A 22349-nucleotide genomic window follows, 5' to 3' on the forward strand; every position below is an offset into this window, starting at 1 on the left:
CTGATCAATTTTACTTCATGTTATGGTAATGCATGTAACGTGCCAAGCCGGACCATGGTAGAGTTTTTACCACAGGCAGTAGCTTTTTTTTATCCTGTTTAGAGTAACTGCCCTCCACGTCACCTCAACCTGGATATTCAAATATATGTGACAACCAGGATGATGACTGACGGGAGGTAGTAGCACGCAACACCTCATCGCAGCAGTCACTTCCTATGATGTCATACACACACCTGGCCCTCATAGAGTTAATAAGCAGAGTTTGACTGACATCTGACATTTCATTATGGACGAGTCATAAGGAGACTGTACAAATCGAAACAGACATGACATACAACAGCAGAGCAAGGAGACACTGCGAGACAGACATACCAGGAGACACGGAGGCAAACTTGCTGCCGGACTTGGGGAAACTCTAGACCTTCACTGTCATTTTGATTTAAATTTCCACAAATCTCATACAACGCAGTGAGGAAACAAGCATGTTACTATGAATTGTAGGTCCCTGTATGCTTCCCATTGTTTGATAGATTGAGCTGTAGGAAGGGTTTGAATTACTGGAGTGTTCTACAGTGCCGAGCACTCCCATAAGAAATTAGGGCACCCCTATACTATTAACATGTGTATTCCCATAAGAATATTGATACATTGATTGTATTACATCACACATCTTCGCCCGCTTATAAACTGGAGCCAAGTCATGCTGGAAAATAACATATCTAAGCCAGTCTCCTTATGACTCGCCCATAATGAAATGTCAGATGTCAGTCAAACTCTGCTTATTAACTCTATGAGGGCCAGGTGTGTGTATCATAGGAAGTGACTCAGTTAGTAGAGCATGGCACTTGCAACGCCAGGGTTGTGGGTTCAATTCTCACGGGAGAAAAATGTATGCATTCACTACTGTAAGTCGCTCTGGATAAAAGCGTCTGCTAAATTACTAAAATGTACTGCTAGGGTTGGTGTGAAAAGGTTAATTGATCAGACTGAATTAAAATGAGACTAGTATTTTATGTAGGCGTACATTCACATACAAAACAAGAATTTAATTGATTAAAACCTCTCAGTTAACACTATGCCTTATATTAACCAAATACCAATATTTGTATACATGAGCTATCTATCCACCAATTGAAAACCTCTCTTTAATGTGCCTCAGTTGGTTTTTTGTGTGTGCAATTTTTACTCTGCTGAAATATTTTTGGATTAATCAAGAAAGATAGAATTTAAGATATATATGACAATGTTTAATTGTTTAATTTATACATATAAATTAAACAAATAAACATTCTTAATTTGATCATTCATGTGTAAGCACGTTTTAACTACATAATAAAGACATTATTCTGTAACGAAATATTCATGGAGATAGTATTCCTATACTATAAAGTACTTTGATCTGATGCAATGTAATGAAACGAAATAATAGCCACTTTTCATGTCACCATTGGCTGAATTTGTTGTCGATTTAAATCTAGTGGGCAGGAGTGAGTAATTTCGACCAGTCCTGTGCCATCCCCCTTGTCCCATCGTTCGCAAAGATGTCGTTGAAAGAGCTATCCTCGCTGGAAAAGGCTTTAGGATTGAAAAAGCCTAACAAATACAGTACTCAGGGGGATAGGAAGGTGAATTTGCCATCTAATGGTTTCGGTTACAGTTATCGATATGTACTAAATAAAATAGAGCTTACCTCATGAACAGTAGGTTAAAAAGAGTCGTGAGCACGTGCTAGCTACGAAGGTTGCTAATGTTAGCATGCCACTATACTTTCCATAGAAAAGCAAGCTAACGTAACTAGTTAGCTAGCTAACAAGATAATGACAGTAGCATGTTAGCTAGCTAACAAGATAATGACAGTAGCATGTTAGCTAGCTAACAAGATAATGMCAGTAGCTTTAGCTAGTTCTATTTTAGCGAATGCAGGTCACTTAGGAACAACGAAGCTATAACTTTACCCCATATAAATTGTAGGGTAAATGTATAATCATGTTTGAGCTAAGCTGTGTTATTAGCCAGCTAGATAAGTTAACATTGAATGAGTCTGCTGCCTGTTTATGCCATGTGATAGCAATCTTAGGTTGCCAACGATTTCTGGCTCTAACTCATTTCAGTGGAGTGCTATACTGACTCAACTGCCTTCATTACAACGTTAGAAACACATACAAGTCACAGGGTCGATTCAACGTGACTGCATGTGTAAGCACTGAAATACTGTGTCTTGTTGACAAGTCACTACAATACAGACACTGGCATTGTGTCCATAATTCCTATCAGGCTAATACTAAATGTACACATTGACATTCTCTCCCATCCAGGTCCCTGTCCTCCAGAGTATTAATGGACCAGCTCTGGTCGGCTTGGTGACCATCGCCACTCACCTGGTCCAGGAGGCCAAGCGGCCCGAGTTGCTGGGTGGGTCAGCAGAACACAAGGCTGTAGTGCAGCAGTGGCTGGAGTACAGAGTCACCAAAGTGGACGGATGCCACAAAGAAGATATCAAGACCATACTAAAGGTAGAGACCCAGAAACAATAGTAAAGATTATTCTCCAATGTTTTAGAACTTMAAATCATCCAAAATTAGAAAATCATTTTTAATTTTTTTATTCAGTACCAGTCAAACTTTTGGACACACCTACTCATTCAAGGGTTTTTGTTTTGTTTTTTACAATTTTCTACATTGTAGAATAATTGTGAAGACATCAAAACTATGAAATAACACATGGAATCACGTAGTAACCAAATAAGGGTTAAACAAATCAGAATAKATTTTAGATTTTAGATTCTGCAAAGTAGCCACACTTTGCCTTGATGACACCTTTGCACACTCTTGGAATTCTCTCAATCAGCTTCACCTGGAATGCTTTTTCAACAGTCTTGAAGGAGTTCCCACATATGCTGAGCACTTGCTGGCTGTTTTTCCTTCATTTTGCGGTCTAACTCATCCCAAACAGTCTTAATTGGGTTGAGGTCAGGTGATTGTGGAGGCCAAGTAATCTGATGCAACACTCCATCACTCTCCTTCTTGGTCAAATAGCCCTTACACAGCCTGGAGGTGTGTTGGGTCATTTTCCAAATGATCCAACAATGATAAATGATAGTCCTACTAAGCGCAAACCAGATGGGATGGCGTATCGCTGCAGAATGCTGTGGAAGCCATGCTGGTAAAAGTGTGCCTTGGATTCTAAATAAATCACAAAGGCTATTTGACCAAGATGGAGTGCTGCATCAGATGACCTGGCCTCCACAATCACCCGACCTCAACCCAACTAAGATGGTTTGAGATGAGTTGGACCGCAGAGTTAAGGAAAAGCAGCCAACAAGTGCTCAGCATATGTGGGAACTCCTTCAAGACTGTTGGAAAAGCATTCCAGGTGAAGCTGTTTGAGTGAATTCCAAGAGTGTGCAAAGCTGTCATCAAAGCAAGGGGTGGCTACTTTGAATAATCTCAAATATATTTTTATTTGTTAACAATTTTTGGGGGGTTACTACATGATTCCATATGTGTTATTTCAAAGTTTTGATGACTTCACTATTATTCTACAATGTAGAAAATAGTAAAAAATWAAGAAAAACCCTTGAATGAGTAGGTGTGTCCAAACTTTTCACTGGTACTGTTTATCTTAGTCAGTTTTATTGTCCAATGTAAATGTGGACCCACTGTTTTTCTACCATTGCTGTCATATGGGATAGACAGGCTTGGCGAGCTGTGTACGGAGAGGGTCTAGAATAGCAGGGCCTGGGAGAAGCCCCTGAGCCAAACTCGCCAACCCATGCTCCACCAGCCGTGGCCAGACAGTGTGTGTGACTCATTAAGGCGCGGGGACATGAATCTAGTCTGATATATGGCCCTTCAGTGACATGGCCGAGATGGACAAAGCAGTAGACGAGAGCCCAGGATGGGCACACACTTTACAGTGTAAGTCTTTAATGGGGGGGCCGCTGTGGCTGTCGACAGCGTGAAAGTGATATGAAGCCACTGGTTGGCTGGACAGGTGCCTCTCGGCACTGACTGTCAGGGTGACATGCCRCCATGATATTACTGAAAAGTTCTACTGATCCAGGATGTGAATGTGGACAGGCCTTTTAAAAAATGTAATGGTGCCACTTACAGAAGTTAGCCCTGAGCCCGGCTCTGTGTCCCCACTGGCTGCTACAGCTGTCCTGCTGATTCACCAGAACTCTAACAGCATACCAATAATCCCAGAAATGAAAGGGGTCAATGTGGGCCACAATAGTGTCTGTTTTTTTGCACTTGTAAATTCTACCATGTGGACAGTTTTCGTTCATTATGCAGAAAAACAGCCAAAATGTTCGATTTGATTTTAGTAGTTACACTTTGGAATCAATTTCATGGGCTGGCCTTAGTCATACCGTTGATATAGAAAACCTCACGCCTTGAAAATAACAACTTTTTCCTCAGGGGCTAATGTTCTACCTTGTGCAATAACTTATTCTTCACTTGGACCAGAAAGTGCCCTTCCTTCACTATGGTAGAATTGTCATGGTGCTATAACCCACAACCTTGGTGTTCTAGTGAGGTCTAGTAGCCCCAGTGAGTGCAGGGTCCAAGAAGGCTTGGACAGACTGGTTGTGGGGGGTAGAGGCGCAGAACCCAGGTTCTGAACTCCATGTGGGGGTGGAGGGGGAGCCGTCTCCTGTCCGGCTGGAGGCGCAGAACCCAGGTTCTGAACTCCATGTGGGGGTGGAGGGGGAGCCGTCTCCTGTCCGGCTGGGCTTCCATAGCTGTAGGGAAGGTAGGGATCTGATTGTGGCGGAGGAGTCTGCTGCCTTCATGCCTTGCTTGGCAGCACACTCCGGCTGCACAATAACTCCATTAGCCCTCAAGACGCTGTATGTGCAGTACAAGTGCTAAAGATGGTTCCGTCCCTTGGGACCTGCACAACCACGCGCGCCCCCCCCGCACACACACACACACACGCGCACACACACACACACACACACACACACACACACAGCCCCCGTGTGCTTAGTCCATCCAGTTTGTGGAAGGTTCATTAGATTTGCAGGCGCCCAAGTCAGTCGGGAGAGGAGTGGGCCACTTGTAAGGCATCTGCACTAGCCGGAGTGGCCAGAGTTGTGGGGATGCCATGCCACGACAGGTAAATACATATTCCCCCTCAGGTCGTGCATTATTCACTTACAGATACAGTGCTCTCCACTCATACTGCGCATCACGCACTCCCAGATAAATAGGTTAAATAGATTTCAGGCCTGTGTTGGCTCAACCAGCCACCATCTTGTTTTTCAACTCTTTTGACTGTTAAAGACTTTATTTGGATATTTGGTCTCTTTAACTGTGGATGTGTCATTATCACCCCATCACTGAACGTTTGGTTATTAAAGGGATTTCAGGAAAATGTCCCGCATMTTTTTTCTCTAATAATAAATCTTCTATAGTTGATGAACTTCCTTGGTCAACTTTTATGAGACATTTCTCTGATTCAAATGTCTAATCTGGTTATGATATAAACAAAAAATGCTTAGATAAAGTCAAGAATCAYATTGGCGTGATTCTGTGACCCTCAAGACAATTGTTTGTGGCGTATGTCTCCACAGTGCCTCCGGAAAGTATTCAGACCCATTGACTTTCTCCACGTTTTGTTACGTTACAGCCTTATTCTAACATTAAATAGTTTTTTTCCCCTCATCCATCTACACACATACACAGTGATGACAAAGCAACAACTGTTTTTTAGAGATTTTTGTACATTTGTAAAAAATWAAATAAAAAGTGAAATCATAAGTATTCAGACCCTTTACTCAGTACTTTGTTGAAGCACCTTACAGCCTCGAGTCTTCTAGGGTATGACACTAGAAGCTTGGCACACCTATATTTGGGGAGTTTCACCCATTCTTCGCTGCAGATCCTCTCAAGCTCTGCCAGGTTGGATGGGGAGAGTTCGATCGGGTTCAAGTCCGGACTCTGGCTGGGCCACTCAAGGACATTCAGAGACTTATCCCGAAGCCACTCCTGCGTTGTCTTGGCTGTGTGCTTAGGGTTATTGTCCTGTTGGAAGGTGAACATTCACCCCAGTCTGAGGTCATGAGCTCTCTGGAGCAGGTTTTCATCAAGGATCTCTCTGTACTTTGCTCTCTTCATCTTTCCCTCGATCCTGACTAGTCTCCCAGTCCCTGCCGCTGAAAAACATCCCCACAGCATGACGCTGCCACCACAATGCTTCACTGTAGGGATGTTGCCAGGTTTCCTCCAGATGTGACGCCTGGCATTCAGGCCAAAGAGTTCAATCTTGTTTTCATCAGATCAGAGAATCTTGTTTCTCATGGTCTGAGAGTCCTTCAGGTGCGTTTTGGCAAACTCCAAGCAGGCTTTCATGTGCCTTTTACTGAGGAGTGGCTTCAGTCAGGCCACTCTACCATAAAGGTCTGATTAGTGGAGTGCTGCGGAGATGGTTGTCCTTCTGGAAGGTTCTCCCATCTCCACAGAGGAACTCTGGAGCTCTGTCAGAGTGACCATCAGGCTCTTGGTCACCTCCCTGACCAAGGCCCATCTCCCCTGATCGCTCAGTTTGGCCRGGCAGCCAGCTCTAAGAAGAGTCTTGGTGTTTCAAAACTGCTTGTATATTAAGAATGATGGAGGCCACTGTGTTCTTGGGGACCTTCAATGCTGCAGAAATGTTTTTGTACCCTTCCCCAGATCTGTGCCTCGACACAATCCTGTCTCGGAGCTCTACAGACAATTCCTTCGACTTCATGGTTTGGTTTTTGCTCTGACATGCACTGCCAGCTGTGGGACCTTATATAGACAGGTGTGTGCCTTTCCAAATCATGTCCAATCAATTGAATTTACCACAGGTGGACTCCAATCAAGTTGTAGAAACATCTCAAGGATGATCAATGGAAACAGGATGCACCTGAGCTCAATTTCAAATAGTTTTATGAATAAGGTATTTGTTTTTTAAATATTTTATACATTTGCAAAAATGTCTAAAAACCTGTTTTCACTTTGTCMKTGTGTGTAGATTGATGAGGGGAAAAAATTGGAAAAAGGGAAGGGGTCTAAATATTTTCCAAATGACCTGTGAAAATCTGTAAAATATCATGCAATTCTAATTAACTTAATGATCCACCAAAAGTAATTTACTTCAATTCTTTCCCTCATGCAGGACCTCAACAGTTATCTAGAAGACAAGGTTTACCTGGCAGGAAATCAGTTCACCCTYGCCGACACACTCATGTACTACGGAATTCATCACGTCATCGTAAGTCTAGCGTCCAATAACCAAACAGAGCCGACTTCAATCAGAGATGAATTTAAAAGGCGGTTTGTCAAACGGAGCTCACAATTAAAAGAGTCATATGGTTAAAGGGCATGAGAGAGGAAACTTGTCACAAGCAGAAAAGATGAGGCGCAAATTGATGTCTTTAGCCCAGGCCAAGGAAGAAGTTTGTTGGCCCCTGGAGGCTGACAGAGAGAAACAGGGGATCATATGTTGAGAAATGTCAGCGGTTGTGGCGGAGATGGATCGTTGCCACCAGCCACAAGGGAGTCAGTTTAGTTTTTTATCACAGCGGTTAGCCTCTGTCCTGAGGTCAGTCAGCAGCCCAGTTCAGGGGGAGGACTATCATAGCTACCAAACACAACTGGTATGATTTTAGACTCTGTTTCAGGTGCAGTATAGCTATCTTAGACCAGGCTTTGGCAGCCTCACAAAGAACCTAAAACAGGATTGTCTAATATGTTCACATTATTTTGGTGTTATTCTCTTCATCTAGCAATTACACTTGTTTTGTGGGGAAAGAAATGTGAATTAAGTTACAAGCAGAGTTGCTTCATTAGTTTGGGTACTAGCTAATTATAGCCAGAAAGATGCATTTGCTAAATATAAATGGAGATTCATAACATTGCTAGACATTTCTAATGTGACGGTAGTGTCATTCTCAACTTTTAAACAATGTCAGATTTGTAACGTATGGATCATCAGTGGTAAAAATGAATGTCCCACCTCTCTGTCCCAGGTGGACCTGGCCGTCCAGGAGAAGGAGAAGTACATGAACATGACGAGGTGGTTCGATCACGTCCAGCACTACCCCGGCGTCCGGCACCACCTGCCCCCCGTGGTGGTCCTGAGGAACAGAGTCTACACCAGCGGCCACCACTGAGGTTTCCTGTCCCGTCAGGGTGCACTGCTGGCTGCCAGGATGGCCCAGGGCGGACTTGAGGGCTAAACAGGGGGGTGCTGACATCTCATCCTCCCCACCTACCCAACAGTACGGCCCCTCCCTAGCCTTCGAGACGTTCGGTGTCTTTTTATTGTTGTTGTTGGGAGTCTGTCTGTTTTTTTTATGACTGCAGATGCTGTCAGTGTCAAGGTGTAGGGATATTCTAGTGATGCTATCTGAAACTGGCTCCCTGAAAGCATTCTGACTGGTGAATGGCAGTAGGGTTTGCTGATACCTGTCAGCAATTCTTGTCTTTTCACTTAAAGGGATAGTTCACCCAAATTACAAAATTACATTGGTTTCCTTACCCTGTAAGCAGTGTATGGACAAGGTATTACAGCAATCAATAGTTTAGTTTCCCATGCACTGTTAACACGTGCTAATGTTTTAGCGTTTGTGGCACAAATCCCATTCAAGTCATGGGACCGATATTAGCATTTGTTGTTCAAATCATCTATGATTTTGTTGAGCTGCACAAACAATTTTAGATACTTTGGATGATTTGGACATGATGCGCTAAATAGGCTAATATCAGTCCCTTGACTTGATTGAGATTTGTGCCCAAATGCTGAAATGTTAGCATGTGGAAACAGTGCCAGGGAAACTAAAACAAAGCATGGATTGCTGTAATACCTTGTCCATAGTCTGCTTACAGGTTAAGGAAACCAATGTAATTTTGGTGAACTATCCCTTTAACCTAAGCCTTGATTGTGAAAAATTRTTATTAAAAAGTACAAGTGAGTTAATAGTTTGCAATGTCGCTTTAAAGAAGTCCCTCTTTTGCAATTTCAATGTCTCAASATGTTACTTAAACAAAATAGTTCCAGTCTGCCCAACTGTGTTCAACTATGTAATCATCATCCACCACAGATCCCAGGTCCATTATCAACTTTCCGTCCTCATKAATTTATTCTTCAGTCTTAGTTTCTCAATCTGCTGTTCCACCAGCAGCGTGGGCAGCAGCCTCTAGTTCAGATCAGAGTCACTCGAATCAATCTGTGTGTTGATGCTGAAGGGCAGAGGGCAGACTACCAGCTGCCATAGAGGCCACAGCGTGCCTCTGTCCAATGCYAGAGCCCTGGGTGACAGCCGCGCATTGTGTGTCATTTCACCCTCTTACCCGTGGGGAGAGGGGCCCAGGGGGTGGGAAATCATTTTACGAAAACATCCGAGCGATAATACACACTCGCACCACTCACACAGCAGACTGGATTTAGCCATTAGCTCTGTCAGTGGTAGGAATCACAGCTAATATATATATATTGAAATCGCTGTGTTTGCACAACAAAATAGTTGGGTAATCTTTGTCTTAATTGTGAAAACTTTATCCGGTGTGTCAAACTGTTAACTGGTTTACATTGTTACACTTTCATCCAGCCTGTGTTTTGTCAGATAAACCCTTCTTGGCCCTCCTAGTTTTTTGGGATGTTCTTCCTTATGACGGCTGCTGCTTTAATGCTATGTTTTTGTGTTATTTAAGTCTACAGAAGGTTGTCCTGTGCCAATAAAAATCAAAGGGAAACAAAGATAATCTTCATCTCATGAGTCTCATCTTGTTTAGTTTTTTATCAATCGCTTATGTAGAATTCAAGGAATTTGTTTTTAAAATTTGGTGGGTCCATCGATTAAACAACAGCAAACAAAGTGCTGTGTGTTCCAGAAAGTGTAATCTTCTGAAAGCAAACATCCTGCAGTCATTTGAGCAGGCCTTGTGACTAGATAAGAAAGAACATTGCACTACTGGACCATAATAGAACCACTGTCCTGTTGTTTATTTTAGTTCCATTTAGATATCATTGCTGCTGCTGCTGAAGAGAAGCTTAACACAGCATGTCACGCTTTATCTTTGAGGTGTCCGACGCTAGATTGAGACTGAACTTAAGAGAGCTTTTGTTTTATGCATCTATACTGCGTAGACAAACTTGGAAGTTATACAAAGCTTTCTGAAGACGCAACGAACTCGAGGATGTGTATCAACGAACTTGAAACTAGTTTTTCAGATGTTTTGTGTGCTGCTGTGACTATTGCCGTAATGTCAAAATGGCAGTGTCATTAGGTCTTCCCGCTTTGCAGCTGATGATCAAACCAAAGCCAAGACAAACCCATAGATGAAGCCACAGYGGGTAACTCAAGACAGCCCAATTAGTATCAACCTCTCCCCGGTCACCTGAAGACAGAGGTTGCCTCCTCTACAGGGGTGGACTGCCACAATGAGCTCACATTGAGATCTTCCCCCACATGGCAGACGAGGCAGCCTTTATTTCCCCCACCCCCTGGTCAGCGATAGTTCAGAGGTCAATTGGCTCGGTGGATCAGCAGGGTTCACTGATGACTTCAACTCTCACCAGGAGTCATCTCTAAGTGTGTGGACCTGACCAGACGCCACCTATTGCTCACTCCTCTTCATGGCCACAAGGGGTTTCACTGTGGGAAGGGCATGGGGGCAGAGTCCAGGGCCAGGTGAGGTGAAGTCGCCCTACGGACAACTATCTGATGATTGACTGCTCTACAGGGTCTTACTGTTTAAAGTGCAGTGAGGAGAGCCACAGGTTCCACAAGCAAGATCATGTGGCATGAAAGCAGTTTTGTTAATAAGTCCTGTCATGAAGTAAATGGTGCCAATCTGAACTTGTAAAAAAGGAAGTGTGTTCCCACAGATTCAGGCAGTTTCAATAACTGGTGCCTTAGTACCATCTTCATAATGAGAGGAAAATGTKGTGGGGTATTCCCGTCACGTAACACCCCACGGTGTTAGTCCGAGTCTGCCATGTCGGCAACAAAAAACAGTTTGTTATGTCTTGTTAATGAGATCGAGAGAGCGGCGCATCTGACGGGACGTTTGCCCCTGATTGATTAAATGAAACAATCAACACTGCGTGGGGGGCGTGTTAACGTGTCGTAAGCGCTTGTGACAGGCATTGCCTTATCCTCCCCTTACAGATAGTGACAGTTCTACCATGTGCCCATAAAGATGGCATCTGATTGTCAATTGCAATTACACAAGTGCAGTGGCAATGATCAGGCAGGTGGGGGTAGTTTTCTTTGCACACTTTTAAGTTCAGTCATTGGTTCAGACTTTCAGGGCTTGAGGGCAAGTTGGGAAAGTTATTTTGCTGCAGTTTCCTCTCCTCTCTAAAGGTGCAGAGGATCGTGTGAGACTGAGGTGAGCAGGGGATACATTCCAAGGTTGGGTGTATTTCTCTCTTTGTCTGTAGTGTTTCTGTTGAGTTTCTATATTAGAAGCGTGGAGTCTTAATGCAGCTTCAGTATTATAAGCAAGCTTCAGGGAGGTAAACACTGAATGGGGGGCAAACACTAATCTTGTCACAAGTTATATATATATTTTTGTCTTTCTTTTCTCTGGGGTGCAAGTACAGCCATGCCGTGGAGCGCAGAAGGAGCCCAGGTGTGTGGCGAGGAGTTTACGAGACGCACTCACTCACTTCATCAGTCAGAGAGGGGCGGCTGATTCAGCCTAGGTGCTGAAGTACATGTGTGCATCCCGGGGCAATGGGATCACACCTAAACTCAGGCACGGATGGCAGACTGCTCTAGAATTAGCCTGCCTCGCTCGCCCTCTCTCTCCCCCAACCTGCCTCAGCTGCACACACACTTCCTGGCTGCCGCATTCTGATTTCCTGGGTGTGTGTGTGTGTGTGTTTTCATGCGCTCGTTCAGGGGGTTGTGGATTTGGCTTGGGGGCAAGGGGTGAGAGGGACGTGGTGAGTTCGAGGGGGATGGGAGGAGTGCATACCATGCAAGAAGCAAGGAAGACAGCAAACTTCCCTGTCTGGMTAAGTTCAAATAATGGGCCTCTCAGTTCTCTAGTGTGGATTTGTCCTGCGCTATGTTCTAAAGCTGCGAAAGTCTTGATCTTTTTTATATAGACCCCTGCTTTAAGGAGTCACTGGGGTAGAGGTGCAATAACATACACATTATTAGAGATTTCTTGTTTATATATTACCAATATGGAAGTGGTTCTCCATACATTTTGTCGGGGAATTGTCTCCTCCAGGACATTTTATCGGCTGCACTCTGGCCTTGTGGCATAGTCACTGGTGACAGAGAGGCCATTCTGTGCYCTCATATTCTATTCTGAAGAATGTGTCGCAWATTAGGTATACATTTTCTCTCCTACTCAATACACCCTTGCCTCTCTACCCCACAGGTCTATGCCACTTAACTTTAGAATGCCCTCCTGCCTTAATGGTTTTTGATAGGATGTCTTCGGGGGGGGAGGGGGCTCACTTCTCTGCGAGAAGTGATACCAAAAGTAATTGCGTCTGAAGCCCCCTTGACAAGGGCTGTACTTTTGAAATGGCACTGCCCAGGGAAGCGAGGGAAATAAGCGGAGAGAATGGCGATGGTAGTGAGCCTCAGATGCATTCCTGGGTGGAGAGAGGGCATGAGGGGGTCAATGCCATCAGCAATACCCTATAATGACCACCCTTGGAACAAAAACAACACCTTCATTACCATTTCTCCTCGGCTCATCTGCATATGCATCAACTGGCTGTGCATTTATAATTTCCGCCTTATTACAATGCAGGTTTTAATTCGGGGTGACTAATTTATTTAAACCTGGAGTGAAATTATCCCCCTCTTCCAGCACTGTTTCCCTCCTTATCTTGTCACATTTCCCTAATGCAAAAAAACACTCCTGATTCATATTTAGAAGAACAACTCAAGCAAGGTTTGATATGATTAACTGTAATTATGTGTTACCTAACTGACCTGCTTACCTTTGGTGCAGTAGTATAAATACATATGCAYGAAGGAGGGGTTTACAGGAATAGTATGTGTTTATCTTCCATTTTATATCAAAGTTTTTATTTCCACTTTTTCCCGAAAGACACATGATACAATGACAGTACTTTGGCATATTTTAACTCTGGGTTGACTGTATCATTTAAGCCAAACCAATAGACAGTTCCCAGTGTCCACCTCACTGAGCATGGCGTGAATGCATAGCCTGGGCACAAAGGGAGCCAGCCGTAATGGCGCTAATGGATTAACCTTGACAGGACATGATTATGAACCAGAAGTGCACCTTTTACTCATGCCTGGTTGTTTCCGTGTGTGTGTGTTGTGTGTGTGTGTGTGTGTGTGTGTGTGGTGTGTGTGTTGTTGGTTGTGATGAGAGAGTGTGTGTGGGCTTCACCGCTCACTGGTTTGATTCTGTACTGGGGGCATGAAGCTGCAGTCTGGCATAGGGTACGCCCGCTCGCTCACCCGACCGCTCCACTCACTGCTCACTTCTTCTCTCTCTCTTTCTCTCTCCTCCCCCTTCTCAACACACATGACCTTCCACAGCAGGACTGGCCCAGGACTGGGGGGGGGGGGGGGGGGTGCTGATGGGGGGGGTCATGGAGAGAGTGGCAGCTGGGGTCTCAGTCTTACTCCTCAGTGAGCCTGCTCTGAGTATTAGTTAAAGTACAGCTATGCAAGTCACTGATATGAAGGGTTAGTTAAAGTACAGCGATTCAAGTCACTAATATGAAAGGTTAGACCACATTTTGGGCATCCTCTCTTATAAAAATGTGTCAATGTGATATTTTGTGGATTATTGGAAAACGGTGATGTTTTGTTGGTCCAGTAAAATACTGTAGTTCCTGGGTGTACTAGTTAGTGTTAGTGGTTAGTGTGAGGGGCCGTTACATTGCATGGATATATTCTGCTGAACATGCTTAGACCATAAACAAGCATAATCTGGGTCCATACAGCCGCCCCTCAGTGTGTTAGCTAGCGTGTAGTCAACATGCAAAATGTTCTGTGTGTCAAACAGCCATGGATAAAGGAAAGACAAATGATTGCTCAAAGGTTGCAACTGACAAATTTGCCAAATTACACAGAGTGAGTCTATTTAAGTGAGCATGTGCTGTGAAATTGATTATGCTCCTCTGTGGAATAGCCTCCAGTATGGTGCATTCCTCACTTAGGACTGTCTTGAACTCTTAGCATGGAAGGGTACTGTCCCTGAGTCTCAATCAGGGATTAGTTCATGTTGTCACCCCCGGCAACAACCCCAGGGGACATACAGAACAGGACCGGGGGACACCAAGAGGTACGATGTCCTGCAGATGTGTCTGTCTTGGAAAAATGACAGGACATGTTACAGCCATCCACCATCCTGGCTCAAATGGCCTGCAGTCAACCACTCATTGCCCAGCTCAGACACTGCTGAAGGAGTCACTGCTAGGGATGTTGGGGGGTAGGTTACTGAGAGAGCTCCTCAGTCAAGCTATATTTAACTGCACATGACACACAGCTGATCGCTGGCTCCTTTGAAAAACATACATGGTCGAGGCCTGCGTGAAATTGACATTTGCAACCCGGGGACGGCGMGCATGAGACAGGACAAAGCCAGAGTTTTGTTCCTCGTCCGAGRAGGGAGGGGGTCGAGCGTCAACAAAGCCCACGTCTTATCTCGTGTTTCCCCCACACTTACGTTAATGCTCGTTACACGCTGGCTTTTCACCACACCGACACTAACCGCCCGCTTTGAACTGGGCGCCAGAGGCCCCAGARGCCCAAAGGGCAGCAGCAGACTGGTGCGCTATCAAAGATGCTGTTGATGGGCTGAATGCATGATGGCGTTATAGGTTATACAGGCGTACAACGCTATGGAAATGATAGTATCATAATGGGCCCAATGTGCTCCTCCAGCCCCCCCATCCACTGCCGCTCACCACCCTCCCCAGTCGTCCCTGCAGGCACGGAGACTTTGCCTTCCTTACGGCMCTTGCGGACTTCCCTTGTGACTTTCACAGCTGTCATGCTGTGCTCTGCGACCATTCATTCAAGCTTAAGATCCGTGGTGGGTGCTTTTTCTGTGAGCATGTGATGGCCCGGCTATACACACACAAGTGAATGATTCCTGTGCCTCCCGTGTTAATGGGGTGTGTTATTTGCCATAATGTCATTTCACAGGGGGTTACGGCAGTGCAAAGGCAATTATATGGATCTTTAGCAAGGCAGGTGTACTAGGCGCCTAGTCTTGAATGGATTTGGTATCATGTGGAGAAGACTATAGACGGGTTGSTTGTTTTGCACAGGGGTATTCAACCAGGGCTCCGCAGCCCTATACTGCAGGGGGTCCGCAAAAATATATGAAAAAAATATATATATATATATATTTTAAATATTGCTAGCCTCGATAGAATAAACAGATGTTGGATTACATAACCTACAGTAGAAAAGAGAATAATATATTATTTCTAATGATGTCAACTTTATTTCACAACTCTTAATATTGAGCAAATTACACTCACTGGAGTGTCTGGCATAGGCTTTGAAAAAGCAACAGCGGATAGGCTATCAGTACGGCAAATGCTAATGGCTGATGGTAAGTTTTCTTGGCTTGGCCAACACATGGCTAACCAGTTAAACAACTGCACTTAGCGAAAATGTGTTTGGAATTACCTTTCTAGCTAATAGGCTATGTTAGAGTTTACACTTCCTCTTCCGATTATAATGTGGGCATGTCAAAATAATGAAAAAACAATCCACCAAATCTATTCATTTTAAAATGTTGATTACTTCTCATTGCCATTATCATTCACCTGATTTTTTGCTAATGCATGATGGGGGTCCCTGGGTCACCGGTTTGCCTGGGTGGGGGGGCCCTGGGCAAGAAAAAGTTGAACACCCTTGGTTTTTGAACAAAACAGAAACGTGCGCAACTATGCAGCAAAACAGACAGGGTTTGCTTAGATTGTTGACAACATGTAAACCCTATTTTGTCTCAATTAGCACTTGTTGTCTCTCAAATACATTGTTTAAGTTGTAGCTAGCAAATTTTTTGCCGTATTAGCATTGACATGAATTCAGTCAAAACACCTCAAAACAAGACATGGTATCAAAAACAAGATAAAACTAGCTGAAACGAGCCACCTAGGATTCCCCACATGGCAGTTTCTTGTCATTRTTGCTAGCTATCTGACCACTCAGAATCATGGGGCTTCCGGCCCCATCGATGCGCATGCATAATTTTCGTGATGTTGTCAGAAAAGCCACCATCAATTTCATGGTGCACAGTTGTTGCTATATACTATGTATTGTTATACTTGACAGTATAGTTAATGTGGATAATTCCAAAGCCTCATGCCGAGTGACTCATAAAAACACCCTGGGACTATGTGGGAACCCAAATGCATTCTTCCCAGTTGAAAAGTGTGGATTTGCCATCAGTTTGTTGTTGTACTTTTTTTGGTGACACAGTGTGATAGGCCCTCGAACCCTCCGTAACCCTAGTAATATCTCCCTTTCACTCCCTTCAATAAAAATTGTCAGCTGAGGATGGCTGAAGTTTAGTCAAAGACAGTTGGAGATCACCTCCAGGGACACACAGAGAGGGATGAGGGAGAGATGTTAGCGAAGCGCCTCGTGGCTCGTAGCCCCCCGATCTGCTCAGTGACACCTCTCCCCCAGCCAGCAGGATGAATGACTGGAGCTGCTACTCCCATGCCTCCCTCGGGAGAAACCTGGCCTGCGTCCATCCTCACACACATACACACCCGCATTCAAATTGATATCCACACACACATTTGTTTGCACCACATGCATAAGGATACACTCCCACCGGGGCACAAACACAAACACATACACATACATACACAAACACACACGCGTCAAAGGAGGCCTGAGCGCTATCACTGCTCTTTGTCTCCCACTGTCATTGCTGAAGGGCTACTGCATGTAAGCTACAAGACAACATGTTGTAGCAGCGTAGATCTGGACAACCACAGAGCTTCTCCTGACCTGAGGGCTCCCGTCCTTCCTTCCTACCACACAGACCTCCGAATCTGAGGGAGAGAGAGGGAAGAGGGCAGGCAAGAAAGTGAAAGAGAGCAACAACTCTCGGAGATGTGGGACGCACGGACGACAGCCTTTCCCTCAAGGAGGCCGCCGTCATCTGCCTTGGCGGACACCAGCGCTAAACTCCTGTCAGGTCCCATCTTACGTCCCCCTGTCCCCCGTCTCTCTCTCTGGCAGGACGCGCCTCTCCGAAGGGGGTCACATCACACACAGGGACGGCAGTCACTTGTCCCCCTCTCAGGGGTGTACTGTACTGCCCTGTCCAAAGACGACCCGCTGCGGCCATTAGGGTGGCAATGTGCCCGCTAGGATCTGGACACAGTAGTGGAGAGCTCGCTTTCAAGCGCTGAAACTTCCATTAATAGATTTAGAGCTGGTAGAGACATTTTGCTGCCAGGTTTTGTCTTGTGCCTCCATCTATTTAAATTTTGGGTAATGTGTACCACACATTATTTATGGTCTTCTTTATTTAATGTAAAGTACATGAGAGTACTGTAATTTAACATTACCATTATTGTAATATTTTTTCTCATACAGTTGAAATCTGAAATGTTTCACGAAATATTCTGTACTTTAACTTGTAATTTGTTTGCTTYTGTAAAACTATCATCTCACTTCTATTGTTAATCGAATGTAACTCATTTCAAGATGTACATTTGATTCAAATAAAATATCAAATGATCAATCCTTTGTCAAAACAAAAAATATTTTTAGATGTAAAAAATAATAAAAAAAATAAACATTTTGATGAGATCTTTTTAAATGTCTGTTTTTCTGCCACTCTTTTAGAACGAGGACATGGGGGAAAAGCTTGTTGGAAATGTATTTTTCCACCAACACAGTGCGTCTCTCCTAAGAGACTGCTTAACACTGGCAGTAATCGTAAACTTGCCCCTGGCACTGTATATGTGAGTCTGTGTGTGTATGTGCGTGTGAATGATCGCCCTGCGCGTGAGGGTGTGTGCGCGCGCACAGTTGCATGCATATGTACTGTATGTGCGTGTGTTTTGGCATGTACGTCTGCTTGTGTTTTTGTGTGTGTGTATATGTGTGTGTGTGTGTTATGTGTCTATGCATGCATTGCGATTACGGTATGTTCCTCCACAGGTCCACACAGAAGGAGGCCTGACTTCTGTTTTTCCCTACACACTTCTGTTTTTTTGTTGTTTTTTTCTGTCTTCTCAGGACAGGAAGCAAAAATGAATTAATAACATTTTATAGGGGCCAAATCTTTTCAGCATTTCCAGTCCTGTGAGCTAATTTGACAGCTCATGGGGTGATGCAGATTCCACTTCAGAGAGACAGGTACCCTAGGGCTAGCCAGCTGGATTGTGGATGCTTACAGATTTGGCTCTCGCTTCCTGCTGGGTGTCATCTGTCTCCTTGGTCTCGCGGTGGATAATTTTTTGTCCTCCTGACATCATGTGCCTGAGCAGTYTGTGCCTGGCAGGGCTTGTCTTTCCAGGTTGGCCATCAAACCCAGCCAGCATGCATCTAATCTGACGAGGCACCACTCCAAACACAGCCGCCCCCGAGCGCCCCCTCTGTCCCACGTCGAAAATCACGGCCCCACAAAAAACTTCTCAACCGTCAAGACCGGCCCCCGCTCCTCCGCCAACATGGTAAAGGGATAGAAGGAGAAGTGTTTGGGGGGGGGTGGGGTATTCCGCCAGGGGACTTATTTCGCTCACGCAAAGAAAATGTCCCTACTTTCTCTCCTGTGGCTGTCACTTTGATTGCCGTCGTGGTGTGGGAGGGTCTGCCTCAACAGGTTTAGGCCTCTCCCTGCCTGTTGCCGGCAGTTGACTTGGACACCGCGGCACTCGGATGAGGCAATCCTTTGGTTGGATTATAGTTGCGGTGGGCGGCCCCGTGGGAGAAGTGACAGCGCAGCGGCCCGCTAATCCTGGGGACAACCCCAAACCGGGGCCCGCTGAGAACACTAATCGTAAACGACACAATCGTTCCACTCCAAGGAGGGGCAGTTTACAAATCGCAAGACGCGGCTGACAAGGTTGTTTGGCGGAAAAATAAGAATTTCMCAAAAAGCACATGATGACTACATATGTTGATTTTCAGGCTGTGAGCTACGTGGCTGCCGCTGCTTCATGTTGCTTGTTGCTGCCTTCCTCCGCTCGGCCCCTTGCTTTCTTGGCCCCGGAGAACATGACAGCAGGGCAGCGTCACGCTCCGCCATGCCTCCTGAGGTGCCACTATTACCGGGGCTCCAGTTATTTCCCGGGGCCTCTCTCGTTCTCTGACATGGTGGAGGTGGGCAGCTCAGGAGTAGCCTCCAGGATGCAGCGAGTGGCACCAGGACCACTGACCTGAGCAGTGTGAGCTGGCTGACTGGCTGAGAGAGAGAGGGGAAGAGGGGGGCAGGTGGGTGTGTGGCAGGAGGGGCCCCCGCCCAGGGGCCCAGGCAGTGAGTAATCCCACCCATCCGACCCCCTCCACCGGCACCTGTTCAGAGCCACAGTCACTGGCACTCAGCGTGCTGTGAACGMCAAGCACCATGGTCCCTCTGGCCTTCTCCAAGGGCCCAGAGATCATGACCAGAGCCAGAGAGAGGAGGAGGAGAGAGAGAGTGAGGGACAGAGAGCAATGTAATGCAAAATAATTATACCCATTGGGTAATGTGAGCAGCACCGTCGTTAGGGGCTGTGTGGAGAAGAAGAAAAAAATGGGCCGTGTTTTCTAAGCCGTCACCACGCTAACAGGCCTGATGGGTATGTTTTGTAAACCACTCATCCAGACCTCCCACAGAACACTCACCGTTTGTCTAAGGACTCAATGCTCCAGGACCTCAGCCACGTTACTGCAGTCTGAGCAAGGGAAGAGCACGGCTGTGGTTTATGAGAACAAAATTATGGGCRACAAATCAACATTCTATGGAGGGAAATTACAAGCTGTAGCTAATTGAATAAATTGCACATTACAAAATGTATTGCTAAATATTTATCCACATTTAAAATGGTAGGATTGTCTCATTAAACCTGTTTCACATTGTGAAAATATTTAGCATTTTTCACAACTTATTAATGAAGATTTAACATTTTATTTATTTTAGAAATATTGCAGGAAACATTGTGTTACAACATTTTTATTTTACTATCTTTATTATTTTACTGTCTCTAACAACTATTTGAATGCACCCCACTTTGTGTTATTTACCCTTGAAAAGCCTTGCTATTTCAGAACAGAAGTGTGCAGCGAAGAGACCACCACTGTCACTGAATTCACTTAATAGACCTGTGAGAGAGATGTATGTATACGCATGATATGGCTCATACAAGGGCCAATCACTTGCAAACCTTACTGGAACACAATCCTGGCAGATAATAGTGGACAAAGACAGTGCCATTTCTTGAATTTGATGTATAGCATTTMCTTTTACTTTCTACTTCTACTCAAGTATGACAATTTAGTACTTTTTACACCACTCAGTGGAGATACAGTAAAATCACGTAATGAGGTGCATTCAGTTTCACAATCGTGCACTTTTTTGTGGCTTTAGTTCAGTTCACTAATTTCTTTAGTTGTGATTCAAGTGTGTTAATTCACTGTCAACTACAGAACATAAAACATTTTCATCCTTTTACATAAAGTCAATCAAAACAGAATGTACAGTTATTGGTGGAAGTACTTTTGAAATAAAAAAAKATGTATAATTCAACAACTGTAAATTATGTTTGCTTTATTTCTTCTCTAATGAGCAAATTGGCAGTGACTATTCATTTTTGATTGAATATCATGGCTCTTAACATGTAATTACATTTTCATCATAACTATAATTATGTTATACTCTTAAATTCTGTTACTGTACTACATTGTATCTACATTACAATACATTCAGCATATTATGCATACTTCAAATGAAACAAGATAATTAAATAGAGGAATAAGTATTTTTAGAGTATAACAAAATATTTGATTCGTCATTTGTGAAATGCTGTGCAGTTAATCAAAATATGATTTGGCTGCACAGCTGCACATGTACATTATAAACACAACAAGGGAATAGTTTATGTCATTGTCATACTGTGTAAGTGCTGTTTTGTCCAACTTTCATGTTGTATCTGACCTTGTTTGTATGCAATCGATTTAAAAGCACCCCTACTTATTTTCACAAACGTCAAAGATTTCTAATGCACTCTTTGTCGATGGACCCTGGAGCACTGCGATGGAAGTTGATCAGTTGGCACAAGAACAGCTCATGACTGCAATCTCTTTAATAGACGGCGATGATCAAAATCAATGATGCAGATAACAACTATTTATCTAAATCATGTGGTCAGGACGAGAATTAGCTCATGTCTGAAGACTTTCTTTTAAGTGGAAGTGACATTTCTGAGTAATAGCAGGCACTTATTTTAAAACGAATGTTTGACGTCTGAACATGCAAAACTAGCCCCAAACAACCCCCTTTATTAACGCATTCTAATATGTTTATGTTCTTAATGTGCTCTTGCCAGGAGTAATTGTCTCTAAACAGGCCTACACTGAGAGGAGGTAATATATTTGCATTTCAATTGTTAAACGTCATGAACTTTCTATCCGAAAATAATTTACTAAACAGGGTCTCATTAACCAGACTGGTAATTATAAGAGTGGACATTGTTTCCACCTAGTGGCAAATTAAGGCAGCACACTTTTTGTAAAAAACTGAAGTATTATTCTATTACCCAGAAGAAATAGCCTACTAAGTGATCTCAAACTTCTCTTTATATTATATCTGCATGACTTTTGAAGAACAAGCCCACTAAATAATCTTGGCTAATTGTACATGTGTACATATTCATAATCTTTGGTCAGTCTTGGGAGGATACAGTGGCCCATAATATTATAGCACTTAGTTTACTGGTTGAATGGACGATGCACAAAACCAAGGGGTTGGGAGGTGTAGTGGATAATCTGTCTTTTAAAGTCCACAATTTATATTCACATATCTACTATTTCCTGCTATGACCGACACTGCACACACAGCATAATGTTTAAATTCTAAATCCATGTGACAGCCACACACAATAAGGTATTACTTGATGAAATCCCTCAAAATGATGGCCAATCCCTATAATTACTACTGTCATCAGCTAGAATGGGGCGGCGTTATGTGTGTATTTTACAGATTTAAATGGATCATCTCTCTTTGCTAACATACGCTTCAATTCATTGAACTGTATGCAGAGAATTCCCTTATAAAGCCACACCATAGCGCAAGACTGACATCTGCAGTCCTGACTCATATGCAAGACCTCTATCCTCCATCATTATCATTGTATTGCCCTGGAATAAATTACAATTCATCAATGACAATAAAGCAATTTAA

At 44.0% G+C, this 22349-nt stretch overlaps 1 protein-coding gene across 1 annotated transcript; it reads left to right on the forward strand.

The window, feature by feature from the left end:
- The first annotated feature begins 1492 nt into the window (after window positions 1-1492).
- Window positions 1493-9734, forward strand: eef1e1 (eukaryotic translation elongation factor 1 epsilon 1). Its single transcript, XM_023972906.2, has 4 exons — window positions 1493-1625; window positions 2316-2513; window positions 7147-7242; window positions 8000-9734. The coding sequence occupies exons 1-4, from the start codon at window positions 1542-1544 to the stop codon at window positions 8141-8143; spliced, it is 522 nt and encodes a 173-aa protein (XP_023828674.1). The 5' UTR covers window positions 1493-1541; the 3' UTR covers window positions 8144-9734.
- The last annotated feature ends 12615 nt before the right edge of the window (window positions 9735-22349 follow it).

This window comes from Salvelinus sp. IW2-2015, linkage group LG27, assembly GCF_002910315.2.
Source record: "Salvelinus sp. IW2-2015 linkage group LG27, ASM291031v2, whole genome shotgun sequence".
Classification (NCBI taxonomy): domain Eukaryota; kingdom Metazoa; phylum Chordata; class Actinopteri; order Salmoniformes; family Salmonidae; genus Salvelinus; species Salvelinus sp. IW2-2015.